Raw genomic sequence first — 14,204 nt, 5'->3', positions numbered from 1 at the left:
GAGCGACAAGATAGCACGACGAGATTGAAACTTCTTTTATATACACGCAGAAAAATAGGACATATTTGAATCAACAATACGTTTTGCTGATTTGAAAATCAAGATTTTTGTTGAATCAACGCTAAACGTCAAAGCAACTTTTTCAAAACAACAAAAGATTTTTGTGAAATTGAGAAAATCAAGGTTTGTTTCAACGCAAAATCGGCGTTGATTATATTCAACAAAATTTTTGTTGAATCAAACCTCGTACAGGCTGATTCTACAAAATATTTTTCTGCGTGTACATATGTAAAGAGACAAAAATGCACGGAGTTTTTTTTCAGATTTCGTTGAATATCTCAGGATTGAAATCGAATTTTGGGGATCGGTGAGGGTCAAAAGGTGAGGCATTTTGAGCTGCACAAAATGGCGTTCTTAACTCAATATGGCCCAAAATGCACGTACGACAAGTTAGCTCGACGACGACGAAGTTGAACTGAAATTCAGCATTGATTTGCCTGTCAACCTGGTTTATTTTGAATATTTTTTCTTGCGGTCATATCAGCGTGCGGAAACTATAATTATTGACACTCGCGATTATAACATTGTTCAGAACCAAACGATAAAGCTAATTTTTTAAGAAACTTTGTACGACCACAAAGGATTAAAAAAAGATTTTTAAATATTTCAATTATTAAAAATTTGGTTCGCGGCTCTTCTTGACCGAAAGCATTCTACTTGACAGCTGGTCCCAAGGAGGTCATAGTTGATCCATCTTAAAATGTTGTTTTTGCATTAAAATTTTGTTTTTTTACCGTTGTACAAAAAAAAAATACATAGGGCTTTAGGATCCTATTCTGTCTTAATATCCATTTTTATGTCTAGTATAAAAATCCATGATCCATGATTTAGTACCCAATGAAACGTTAGTGTATCTGGAAAGCGATTTATCATGTACACTCAACCCCCGGTGGTTGGTCACTTTTTCGTTTGACACTTTTTTAGTTTGTACCCCGTTGGTTGGTCAAAGTCAAACTAAAAAGTGACGAACTGTCACTTTTTACATGGCGCTCATGCACACTATCAAAACAAACGTTTTGTAGTGTGTGTGAACTCCGTGTAAGAAGGGTGTCAAACTAAAAAGTGACCCCGTTCGTTTGACAACAGTTGGTGTCAAACCAACGGGGTTTGAGTGTAATTTGCATAAAAGTAATCAAAAGTTGCATTTATTATTGTTAATAATTAAAAGTAATTCAAGCCAACCGTGTGCGCTAGAGCTGGGAGTTATACGAGCATGCGCGCTTGAAAAACAAAAGAAACACATAATTTTCTTGCAAGTTGACCCAAAATAACTGTCAAAAACACCACTCAACGCTTCCACACCACCACCATCACAGTCACAGCCAGAGGAGAAGCAGAAAAAAAGTCGCTGCGAGTGAACTTCGCTGTGTTCGCGGCCGAAGATTGCGGTTTCCTCACCTAGATGGAAACTACCGGCAAGCAGAAATTCCGCGATCCCGCGCGCTTCGTACAGGTACCAAAGTTGGCGCCGCCACGAAGTCGAAGGGTCGGGTTGAGCAGCAAGAACGAGCGTCGCAGAAGTCAGGTGAATCTGCCGGAAGCGGACTTGTCAGCGGTAGGCACGGCCAAGCAGCTGAAACGTATGCCGCGAGAAAGTCGGCGAGAACAGCACGGCTGGATGCGATGCGGTCGGAGAGTGAACGGACGGAAAGAAGGGACCGAATCGGGGACGCCGGCGACAGTAAGAAGAAGTGGGTGTTGAGGAGAATCATGTGGAGGATTAGGGGGTTTAGGAAAAAAATGTTTTTTCAAATAAATACACGTAAAAACATTAAAATTGGTTTCTTTTGCTTGAGTAAGCTGCCGAAAAACACCCCCTTTCAAGTTAGACACAAACCCTTCCGAGTTGGAACCTAAACAGTGCTTTGTGTGAGGGTGCGAATGTATGTGTGAGCATTTAAACAACCAACGCGAGGTCCGCCTCGGATGAAACCTTGGTAGGCACTGAACTTTTCTGAGGCTAAGTGCTAACTTAAATAGTATCGCATGACATGTTGCAACTATGGTGCTACATTCTCGCGTGACAGTTCCACGGAAGGAGGAGGCAAGGCAAAATTTGCTAAGTGCTAGATACTTGAATCTGATTAATGTGTTCGGGAAAGGTTGCGCTTGACCAATCAGCGTTCGCTATTCTTTAGTAGTTTTATGTTAACTTTTAAGTACTTAAATAAATAAGTACTGTAATAAACATGTTTAAAGATCATTAAGTAAGTCTTCCCCTTTCGTTTGGTGGGTAAAACGTTCAAATTCGTCGAGAGGGAAAAAAGATACAATCGTTTGAAATCTTGCACTTTTTTCGAAAATTTGCTTCTACGCGTTACATTTCGCTTCGCGAAAAATCTGGATTGCTACCCTTGTATAGAGCCCTAAGACAAAGTTCTTTGTCAAAACGAATAGAAAAAAGGTGCAGGTGGTTATGTTACTGTTGGGAGGACCACCCTGACGACGACGTAGATGTTGTCGGTGGCTCATTGTGTTGGCACAGCCAACTCTGATCGATGCTCTCCGCACGCAGTGAGGAGTTTTGTCGTCGTCTTCATTTGTTGTGTTCGACATTCTATTGTCGTTCGTCGACCAGAGCACAACGCCAGTGCACTCTGGTCGTGCCAAATAGTTTCGTATTTTAGTCTGTTAAATGTAGTTCTGTCTGTGTAAATAAATGTATATTTATTGTGGCAAATTATGTGTTTATTGTCGGGAGTTCTACATTGCAACAGTTACACATGACCAGTATGATAAAGATCTTTGCAAGATGATTGTTGTAATTTTCGATTAGAATGTCCGGTCCAAATTTCCCCCCTCATAATTGGGTACTAAAGCCGTGACTAAAGCCCTATGTCAATTTTTAAGTACAACGGTAAAAAATACGATTAAAAACCATTTCTCATCACTTTTTTCATTTTAATGCAAATTTTTTTTTTTTTTGAAAAGACAACATTTTTTCGATGGATCAACTACGGTCCCCTTGGAACGAGCTGTCAAGTAGGAGCTTTTCTGTCAAGAAGGACCGCGAGGTTAATTTTCCAAAATTGATTTAAAAATCCATTTTAAACACTTTGTGGTCGTACAAAGGGTCATTGTACTCAGAAAAATAAGCTTTATCGCTGTAAACAATAATATCAGCAATCTAAGCTTCATTTTAGGACCCAATTAACGTCCTATCGAACTAAGAGGACGGAAATGGCAAGTGGAGCTGAAATAGAAATCGAGGTGAAATCAAATGACTTTCCTTCACCACTCGAAAGTTACCAAGATGCGGGAATGTTTTTGCAAGGCCGCAAGGAAATTTGAACAGCTGACATTAAAACTGCCCTTTATAGGGCTTTAATCGAGGGGCGCGACAAAAGTAAAAAAAATAATAATTTAATTAATTAACTGCTGAAATTAATTAATTAACGAGATATTAACGTTTGTTTACGATCAAAACATCGCCACCTCTTTTTCCACCACATTGATTTGACAGTTTGACATTGCGAGCGTTGTTGTTGTTGTGTTGGGTGCAATTTGTTTGTCGCCGAAAAGTCGGTCTTGCGGGAATGCTTTCTCCCGGTGGTGGTCCATCGTGAGATCACTCCGGTGGACATTCCGGCGGCGGAGACACTATATTCTTGCAATAGTTGGAGGCAGTGGCGGGGGCCGCCTCATCGGTCGCAAGAATAACTACAACCGAGGTGGTTGCTACAACAATCGCGACGGCGTTGGCAGTGGTGGACATCCGGATCAGCAGCAGCACCTGCAGCAGGAGTTGTTTGCCTAGGTGAGCGTTTGATTGCGGCAGGTGATTGTATCACTAACTTCGGTGAAACGTGTGCACAATCCGGCAGGTTTGCTCCTATTTTTATTTGTACATAATTACTCGTTTCAGGATCATTTGCCACCCAATGAGTTTCCGGAAAGTGGTAGTCGGCAAACCTTTAACGATGATGTTCCGCAGCAGCAACAGTGTTTTGTTATGGGTTTCGGACAGAGAACAACACTCAACCGCTGTCTAAGTGCGTGAGAATAAGACTGACTTTTTATTCAACCAGTGTTGCCAGATGGGCCCGAGATAATGCAAGAGTGTAGGTTTAGGTTATAATGTAACATCTCCCTTTTCAAACTAACAATAAAGTAAACAACAGTTTAATACATCTGGTAATCTTTGAACCACTCTGGCTGTCGAATGCTGCGTTGTGGACGCTCCTGCGCCACCGGTGTTGCGGGATCTCCCACAGGCGTGCGCCTTGGGCTGCTGTTCTCCTCTTCCTTGGGCCGTTCTCCTGGCTGCTCCTCAGGCTGCGTTGTTGGTACTGACAAACGACTAGTCCCAGCTGGTTTGATCAGAACGTTGTCTCTGCGATACTTCTGCCCCTGCACATCAACAATCGTAGAACGATCGTTGAATGCACTTTCGACAGTTCCTTTGGTCCAGGTGTTGTCCGTTGGCTTCTTCTTGACAAATACGGGTTGCCCAACGTCCAAACCAGGTAACGTTTTGGCTGTTCGATCGTAGTACGATTTGGCGCGCTGTTGATTCTTCTTTATTTGCTCCTTCACTCCTTCCTGCACTTTAGGTTCAAACTTCGCCTCAGCCATAGGAATGTTGAATTGGGGTCCTCCGTCAGTAGTTACGTACATGGGCGTTCCGTATCTTGCGAAGTTCTCGCGACATTTTTGGACCACGGTTCCTGCAGTTGCGTCTCGATTCAGCTCGTCGACTTCAATGAAATCCGAAAAATGATCCACTGTGATCAGGTACACGTGCTTTTTCCCGCAACTTGAGCTTCGCACAGATCCATACTGACTTTCTGGAACGGGTAGCTGGGAATCTGGTGTGTTTGCATCGGCTGATTTTGTTGGTTGGGCGAGTGCTTGATGCAGATGTCACAGTTTTGGATACATTCTTTTATGTCGCGAGTGATCCCAGGCCAAAACACCGTGTCCCGAGCCAGTTTGGTCGTTGCCTCGATTCCCGAATGCGACGCGTGCAGCCGTTTCAAAATGCCCGCTCTCATCCCCGTTGGAACCAGAATCCGATCGTTTCGGTAGACAATACCGTCTCGAGTGCTAAGATCCGCCCTTTGGTTCCAGAATGCTCGTACAGGGTCTGGTACCTCATCCGGACTGTTCGGCCATCCCTCGACGATCGCACGGATTATCCATTGGATGCTTCCGTCTTCCGACGATGCCGCGCGTATTTGGTCCAGACGCTCATCTGCTATTGGAATGTAGTCGTTTGAGTCAACCTGCTCAAAGTCGCTGAACGAGAAGTCCATATCCATGGTGTAGATGTCGTAGATGTCTGGGCTGGTGTTGTCACCTTCAGCGAGAGCGGCTCTTAACAGCATGTCTGCTATCACGACCTCTTTCCCTGGTTTGAACTGCAAAGTGACTTTGTACCGCTGAAGAGCCAGGATCGAGACGTAAATAAATGAAATTATATTGAGGAAAGAAGAAATATCAATAATGCTACTTACCAAAGTTGCATTAATTTAAAAATTACTTTTGGCAACAAACTTTCATTGCATTTGATTCAATTTATTCAACGTACTTTGATTCCTGAAAAAAATATTTTGAGTTTTACTTACCAGTTTATTGAGCAGTCGTATTTGCAACAAAACTTTCAAGATAATAATTATCTTCTTTTATATATTTTATATATTTTTATTTTTTTATATTTTACTTCATCTCTATTTTTATGTTGTTTATGTTGCTTACACATGGCATTTCTATGTATTTAATAATTGATGATTCTGGAAAAAAAATAATGGTTCATTAAGATTTTATCCGTCGTAAGCACGAAGCTTTTTAATAGTCAGGACCCGGTGCCTGCAATCCCCGTTACAGTTTATATGGAATTCCAATAAGATTGTAACAGAAAAATCAGGCTTCGGGTCCAGACTGTTAATGATTCAGTTTTCTAATAAGAATCACATTAGATAAATTATTGTGCAAAAATAAACCCATACTTACTTGGATTAACCAACATTTTGTTAAATTTGCCCGAGCTGCTCTATCCGTGAAGAGTCGGCCCGCATTTCCCTTCTATTGCCCTCTCGTTCCATCAAACATTCCTCTAACATGTTCAACTCACTCGCATTGGAGGTTCTCATGGCAAATCGTCCTCTTGCTCTTCATAGTTTATCACCTGCAAAGAAATCATCAACAAACCTACTCACCAATTCCACCTCCCCAGTTGCAACACTTTGATGTGCCACTTCAACATTAGCTAAATAGTGTAAGTTTCACCTTTCACATCCTCTCACTTCATAATTAACAACACAAACTCAACAAATCGACCGCTCTCGTTCGAATCCTGACTTCAAATGACAGACGTAAACAAACCCAAGTTCATCTTTTAAATATTCAACCAAATGTAAATTATATTCAACCAACCAAATTTTTGATTTTCCTAAAACCAAAGCTAACAGTCGAGCACGTTCATTCGAGTTCGGGAAATCTGTTAGCTTTTTGCCTCTAGCATTTTCAACAAACAGGTTATTAAATTAATACTAAATTTTAGTTATTCTAACGGAATATTGGCAGTAACAAGTACGTTTTTGTTAAAATTAACGAAAATAAAATCAACAATTTTAATTGTTAAAATTTCTGGGCACGGTCTCTCCGTGTACAAATTCGAAATATGATATCGCATATAAAATATATGTGCACGGCCGGAAGGTGGGAGAGGGGGTATTCAGCGGATGTCCACGCTCCTCACAAAAAATATTTAAAATTCTTCAATTCTTAACTTCTTAAATTCTTAAAGTGTTCACAAATCCACATTGGCTCATTGTTTAGCTTTAACCCAGTCACGGATATTTCTAGCAGAGGTTGTTCTGCTAGAATCCTGCTAGAATGATTCTAGCAGGCTTGTCAGAATGCTGTAAGAATTTTGCTAGAATATTCTGACAGAACGCAATCTGCCGGAATTCTGTAAGAATTTTGCTAGAATAATCTGACAGAGCAAAATATGTCGAAAATTACGTCATTTCCACCAAACCGCTTTGTGGCGAACTTGACTTCCGCCAAAAAATAACAAGCACTAGAGCTCGTTGGTTCGTCCTTTGAATATTCGAGGAAACACGATTCTAGCGTGGTGGAGTAGCCTCAGATGCAACATAATCGGAAAGTGGCCGTCGGCTGCGCGAAAGCATTCCAGAAAACAAAAGGTAAGTAACGGCTAATAAGTTAAAACAAATACTTTCTAAGCTATATGGAAATTTGCAGGTCTTTCCGAAGTTTGTTGGCACATTGTCAAGTCCAAGGGCCACACACTCCACAACGATAAGTGATCATGGAGGGGCCAGCGAATAAAAGTACGAGATTCAAGCAGGGCGTCCCAACCAAAATCCCGGACGCCAGATCTCCAGAAAGAGGAAGATTTCGGAGAATTGTCGTTGAAAAAAATATATGAGTGGAAAAATGAGAAAGTGTACAATTTCAACGTTTTGTGATTATGAAAAATACATTGTTTGAATAAACTCAATTTTGAAACTCGTATTATGTTATAAAAATTACAAATATAAATATCCACCAAATTGTTTCTAAGAAAACTCTAGCAGGATTCTAGCAGAAAACTTCTGCCCGCTCATTCTAGCAAAATTCTTACAGAATTCTAGCACGAGGCCTGTCAGAAAAGTTCTAGCTAAATTCTAGCAGGATTCTGACAGAACCGGTTGATTTCGCCAGCTCCTGCTAGAACCGGTTATTGCATTTGAGCTAGAATTCTTTGAGAATTCTTTCAAAGTTCTGGCAAGATGATGGCACACTTCTTGTAAGAATATTTTCGCTTTGCTAGAATTCTGTAAGAATCCTGTGAGAACGCCGTGACTGGGAATAAGTATAATCTGGGGTTTATTCACGGGTTTATTGAAGTTTCAATGAGCATTTTCCTTTAACCTTGTTTTGCAAGTCTGTTTATCTATGATATTGATTGTCACCAAAAAGCGGTGTAAACTGAACGCAAAAGTATCAGTTGAACCGATTAAATTTTTAAACCGGTTCAATTTCAAAACGTCAAACGTAATGTTTACAAACCTGGTCAAGCTGTTTATCCGTTTTTGCCGGTAGTTTCCTCCGTCCTCGTAAATCTTTCTTCGCAACGACATGGACGAGGACGTGGAATTCCGTGACATGGTTCTAAAAAAGTTGGAGGAAAACGGTTCCCTGCTGGAAATTAAGGTATGTCTTTTGTTTCGTAGAAATATGTTACGAGAACTCAGTGATTTTCTCCCAGGCCAAGCTTCGCGCTCATCTGTACGACGTTTTCGAGAACGACGGCCGACAGAACCAGCACCAGGAGGTGGTCAACGACAGCGACCTTACGTACAGCGGAGACCGAACGGACCTGGACGACGGTAACGGTGACTCCGAAGAAGAGCTGGACGATCGAACCGTGGCTTTAAGTTTGGTGCACGACCTGCTGGACAGTTTGAAGCTGCCCTTTGCGAAGCGTGTCCTGCTGGCGGAAAGTGGCCTCCGCAAGCCCTGTTCCAGGGCGCGACTGCTGCGGGAGCTGGGCGGTTTCGGTGAGGAACCAAGAGAGACAGAGTCTGCCCTTTTGCTTCAGTTGATAGAACGCCACCGGAAAACGACGTCCCCGGCCGGCACCGGCAGTGACATATCACAGGTAAGCAGGGACCAGTCGGAAACGACGACGACCGCAATGACGCTGACGGCCAGCGAGGATAGTCCGGCGCCGGTTTGATGTTTCTTGCGAGGGACTTCCCGGATATTAACGTTTAAAAAACATTCCCGCGGAATTTGTCTGCACATTCTAATTGTATTTTATGATGCCCACTCTTTTTACACGACTACTGAATGTATGGTTAGCTCTTTAGGTTTATTGGCTTTTAACAGTTTTAGATTAAATGTTTTATTTTCTAATGCACAAATGCTTCCGCTGCTGGGTTTCGCGCGAGCCGTTTTACCCCTTGTATTGCTCCTTTTGGATGCGCATCGTGTACGTCCGGGACACCAGGTTCCACGAGTCCATGTACCGGTCCATGCACATGGCGATGCATTTCTGGAAAGTAGTTAAGAGAGAGAAAGAAGTATAGTTTATTTAGTATTTTGTTTTACACAACATCAATTTTGTATGCATTTTGGTAGTATTTTTTAATGTCTGACACAATATAGGAAAATTCTGGAATAAATATTTTTGTTAATGCATGTTTCTAGTTGCATAGAAATATCACAAAATTATTACATTTCCGAGAAAAAAAAAACACAATAGATTTTAAGCTAACGATCTATGAGAAATTATAATTTAAGATTGGTTACAAGGCAAGATGGAAACAAAACAAATCCAAGGTTTGCGACGTATTCAAGGTTGTAAAGATATCAAACTTTCAGTTCTCATCTCCCATCTTTCACTGCCCTTTTTTCCGTCGCGAGATTCTCAGCAAAAGTCTTGTGTTTGCACAATCCCGTATGACTTTAGGTCTATTCCCGTACTGCAGAATTCTGCACAAAAACGGCAGAAGAGCGTTCCCGTCCTTTTCTGCAACAAAAGTTACTTTTCTCTAAGGCAGAACTTCTGCAGTGAGAGAGGTAGAAGTTCATGGTGTCGATCCAAATCCCAAAATAAAATTCCCTGACTTTTCCCTGACCTCTCCAGACCACAATTTTTTTTTCTATTTTTTACTAACATATTGTTTGGAGCGTTTTTATGGTTTCATGCATTTTCCTTTTTGAATATTGCAAATTTAAGATATTGAACAAAATCAATGACTTTTTTATTTTAGTTTTTCAACAATGGATTCTGCAAAAACATAAATACTTTTTTTTTTATTTTGTCAATCATATTTTTTTTCTAATTGAGCTACCATAAAATTGTCGTATGTTTTTTTATCTGGTGATGCCATTTTAAATGTTGCCCTTTACAAAAAAATCTACAGTTTTGCCTTCCTCACCTCACTGAGGCAAGGCTATAAAATCATTCGAAAAATGAACTTCCAGGGTTGTTACAGACGGCGCGGATCGCGCGGATGGCGCGTATCTGGCGCGGATTTGCTGGCTAATTTTGCTCAGGCGCGGATTTCGCGCGGATGGCAATTTTGGTAAATAAATTAATTAGGAGTTAATTAGTTTTCTTGAAATGTTGTTGTCAAAAGTGCAAGAAATAAGTGCGGGCAAAATCCAAGATACAATGAAAGTATCAATATAACATCTGAGAATGTTGACAGATTTTGTGTCAAAAGATATGTGTGAAAATGGAGCGGATTCATTCAATTACTTTCAAATTATTAAGAAAAATATTATCAGGAATTACGATAATTTGATTTTTCCTTCGAGTGCAGGAATTTCATATTTTTTATTATTTGAATTTTCTTCTGAAAATGTTTGTTTTGTATTTTCTTAGTACAAAACGTCGAAAAATGAAGATGAAGATTATGTAGAAATTATTTTTTATATGTTTCTTGTCATTTCTTAACATCTCCGGCTCTTTTGAGTTTTTAATTAATTTTTAACCTTATTTGCAGGCCAAGGATTGATACCTAAGAGCATGCAATGGCACTGACCTTGTTGCGTGCTCTTCGGTTGACGTCCACGTAAGGAACATCCTGGAAGGAGCGTAACTAACTACATCCGTAGTTCTGTTAGATCATCCGAATTATCTTGATCAGAACAGTATAGCTCTGGTTCCTTGCGAGTGTCCTATTTTCTTACCTCCACGTTGGCTTGGTTTTCATGATGACCTAGCTGGTGGCCTGTGGAAACGGATCGTAAACCTTTGACCACCGCGGGTCAGAGTCAAGACGGCTAAAAGAAAGGGGCGCGACAATGTGGGAAAGGGAAGTAATTTGTGATTGTAGACGGTATTGTTTCGATTCGCAGTATGTTGAGTCAACTGCTGTGGATGTACCTGAAACATCGCACAACGGGGTTTCTCTTCTCTTCATTCTCAGTTACCACCTATCTCCTTTTTTATTTTGCTCTACTGATTCTCAATTCTTCACTGATTCTTCTATTTAATATCCATCATTTGATTTTGATTTTACTAACTTTTGATTCTCTTATCTCTCAAAGCTTTTCCACTCTTTTTTACCAATTGATACTGCTGTAACAAACTTTGTTTTTTTTTTTCCTTAAAAATATACTTTTCCTCAATGTACTAGTAATATCTAGTCTATTTATCATTCGCCTAATCTTTTTTGATTTTATTGCGAATTTATTTATTTGAATAATTCTTTATCTGTCCTATAAATTATAATTACTATAATCTAAGCTTGTTTTGTATCTCTATTTATTAACTATTGTCTAATTTTACATCTAATACATCTAGCTTCTCATTTTTATTCATTAAAATACGCTCATCATTCTCGTACTATTGATTCTTGATTTTTATAGAATAAATTCTCTTTTATTGTCTATTGTTTTAAATCTTCACCCTTTTTTCAAACTAGTGAGGTTTGAGCCCTTACTCAATTTATGGAATGGTTAAAGGATTAACAGAAATATTACTATTGTATTTTTGGTAAACTTTTATAACATGCTTAGGACCAAAAATTGTAACAAAACACCGCGACAAAAGAAATAGCAACAGATAAACACGACTCAGCACTAGGAAAGGTTTCAGGAGAAAACAATACACAGTAAAATAACAACTAGTTTTTGAATTCAAACTAAAAATATAACAGTTTTTGCTTTAATGAAAGTTGATAGGCACACTATAAATGGTTAGGCGCTTATACTTACATCAAACCCTACTTAATGTACCACCCCCGGCCGAGTTAAAATGCGTAACCGGAAAAGAAGGTGTGCATGCCTGGCACGAACACTCAAAGCGTGTTCTAGCGTGCTGCTCGTACTGACTCAGAGCAAGGGTGAGATGTAGGTGTAAGGTCAGTGCGTGTTCGTCGGGAACCTGGTGCATAAAATCGGTCAAGGCCCGTTCTTACACTGAAAATTGCGAATTGCGAATTTGATTCTAAGTCGATATGTATACATGAAGGGTGGTTCTACGAGGACAAATTACGAAGTTCATTTTTCGAGTGATTTTATAGCCTTTCCTCATTGAGGTGAGGAAGGGAAAACAGCTAGATTAATTAAAAATTAGATGAAATTATTGAAAATTTGTTTTTTTTTGGTAAAAACGAGATAAAATCAATCAAATGAAGTTCGTAAAAATATTTAATCATTGAATGTTGATTAAAAACGTTGGTTGGTGCCTTCCTCACTCATTATTCATACCACTAGATTGGATAGTCTTCATATTGCAGGGCACTTATATGCTTACCCCTTATGATAGGGTGGCCAGATCCCCAATCCAATTCGTGCTTGTTGAAAAGGTCTTTTGATTACCTATCCAACGATATGTCGCATGAGAGATCAGGACAACGTTTTCATCAACATATCTGAGATCCGGCCTCCAAAAATTGCATCAATGACACTTAAGTGCTTATAACTTTTGATAGGGTTGTCAGATCTTCAATGTCTTGGACGCGTTGGAAAGGTCTTTCAAATACCTTTCTGAAAATGTATAACATGACGGGTTTTCTTACAAAAACCACCCTTTTTACAATCTTTCGAACTTTAGTTAAAATTGTTTTTTTTAGCATAACTTTTGAAGTACTTAACTAAACTGCATAATTTTTAATAGCGACTTATGGGACCCCAAGACGGATCGAATGAGGCCAAAACGGACAAAATCGGTTCAGCCAGTCTCGAGATAATCGAGTGACAATTTTTTGATCAACATCCCACCACACACAAAGACATTTGCTCAGAATTTGATTCTGAGTCAATATGTATACATGAAGGTGGGTCTAGTAGGTCTAATTGAAAAGTTCATTTTTCGAGTGATTTTATAGCCTTTCCTCAGTAAGGTGAGGAAGGCAAAAACATTGATATTGGATTTTTAGCATCGAGGCTTTGGCAATCGGCAAGTTTGTCTAAGCAACTGATAAGTTCGGCTGGGCTATTATGAACTGACATATACAAACTGCTCAATCATCTAAAATATGTCTGGAAAGTTGGTAGCCAGTTGAGCAATCAAATCGTTGCTCATCAGAGCCGGGCTTTTATGTTCCAGTTTATTCATGCTTCAATCATGGTCTGCAAAATAAGTACAAAACTTCTCTCGCTTCTTCTTTTTTTAACGGTGTCGGCGAGTGCAATCTCCAAACCCACCTGCAACCGCGTCCGGTTTGACGAATTCTTCGAACCGTTCACGCAACACCAGGTCTATTTATTGCAAAACCGTCACGGTTTCTCCGAGATGAACCAAGCGTTTTACTTCAACGTTAGCTTCGTCATCATAAGATCGGACAATTACGGCTATTTGATTTTGAAATCCTTTGAAGATTTGAATTTCTGCGAAATATTCACGGTTTGGAAGGACGACGCGGGACTTTTGCTCGCGCATCACGATTTGATCAAAAGCGAGCAGGAATTTAGTGAAAATTGCGTGCTTGGTTTCAACGTAGAGCGAAGCAATTCTACCCGAAAATCATACTACGTTTGCAGTCCTAACGTTGAAGTGCAAGATTTTGAGTTGGAGAACGTAGGAGCGATGGAAAAGTTGGATGTTTTCATGAGCAACCGCCCTGAACCGTGCAACATCACGATGCTTGAGCAAAAGTTGCAGGATTTGCAGAATTTACATAATTTGGTTTTTGAAAAGAAATATCGTTCCTTCATATTTTTTGGTGCATGTTGTGGAATTTTGTTGATTTTTATAGCGTTTCAACAGATTATTGCTTACAAAATCGACTAAACATAATAGTTAATAAATAAAACATGGCAAATTACCTGCTCCGAACTGTCCAACTCGGTGCCCGGCTTGGAGATGCACTTCTTGAAGCATTTTTCGGTCATTTTCTGGAACGAATCAAACCAAAATTTCAATAAAACATCAATCCAAACCACCCCCCTGACTCCGAAACCTACGGTCAGCAGTTCCTGTGCGTTGGCCAGCGCGATCTGCTGCTTGACCTGGCTCATGAGCTCGTCCTTCTGGGCCGAGGAAAGATTATCGAGTGCCATTTCCATGTTTGTTCGGGTTTCGCGATGAACACAGCTGCCTGGGGTTTGAAATCCGCGGTAGTTTCCGTAGGACGGGACCTTAGTAAATACACCCGATAGATTGTGTAATAATCCGGAGCGGAGAGCGACAGACAGCACCATGCGACAATCCGGCAAACTTTGCTCAGACGAAC

The 14,204-nt window shown here is 40.2% G+C and overlaps 3 protein-coding genes across 3 annotated transcripts; 1 reads left to right on the top strand and 2 right to left on the bottom strand.

The window, feature by feature from the left end:
- Positions 1–4,182: 4,182 nt before the first annotated feature.
- LOC119768939 (uncharacterized protein K02A2.6-like) lies at positions 4,183–5,387 on the bottom strand. The gene is made up of 2 exons (XM_038260763.1): positions 4,841–5,387; positions 4,183–4,784 (listed from the first exon to the last, which is right to left on the bottom strand). Exons 1-2 carry the CDS (start codon positions 5,385–5,387, stop codon positions 4,183–4,185), a joined length of 1,149 nt encoding a protein of 382 aa, XP_038116691.1.
- A 2,667-nt stretch (positions 5,388–8,054) lies between these two features.
- On the top strand, positions 8,055–8,932 carry LOC119770340 (centrosomal protein 43-like). Its single transcript, XM_038265019.1, has 2 exons — positions 8,055–8,223; positions 8,279–8,932. Exons 1-2 carry the CDS (start codon positions 8,149–8,151, stop codon positions 8,747–8,749), a joined length of 546 nt encoding a protein of 181 aa, XP_038120947.1. The 5' UTR covers positions 8,055–8,148; the 3' UTR covers positions 8,750–8,932.
- LOC6052242 (mitochondrial import inner membrane translocase subunit Tim13) lies at positions 8,805–14,204 on the bottom strand. Its single transcript, XM_038265020.1, has 3 exons — positions 13,936–14,204; positions 13,798–13,866; positions 8,805–9,067 (listed from the first exon to the last, which is right to left on the bottom strand). Exons 1-3 carry the CDS (start codon positions 14,170–14,172, stop codon positions 8,969–8,971), a joined length of 405 nt encoding a protein of 134 aa, XP_038120948.1. The 5' UTR covers positions 14,173–14,204; the 3' UTR covers positions 8,805–8,968.

The sequence above is a fragment of the Culex quinquefasciatus genome, chromosome 3, assembly GCF_015732765.1.
Source record: "Culex quinquefasciatus strain JHB chromosome 3, VPISU_Cqui_1.0_pri_paternal, whole genome shotgun sequence".
Lineage (NCBI taxonomy): Eukaryota > Metazoa > Arthropoda > Insecta > Diptera > Culicidae > Culex > Culex quinquefasciatus.
Note: the sequence above shows the minus strand (reverse complement) of the source record. Positions and strands in the feature narration are given on the sequence as shown.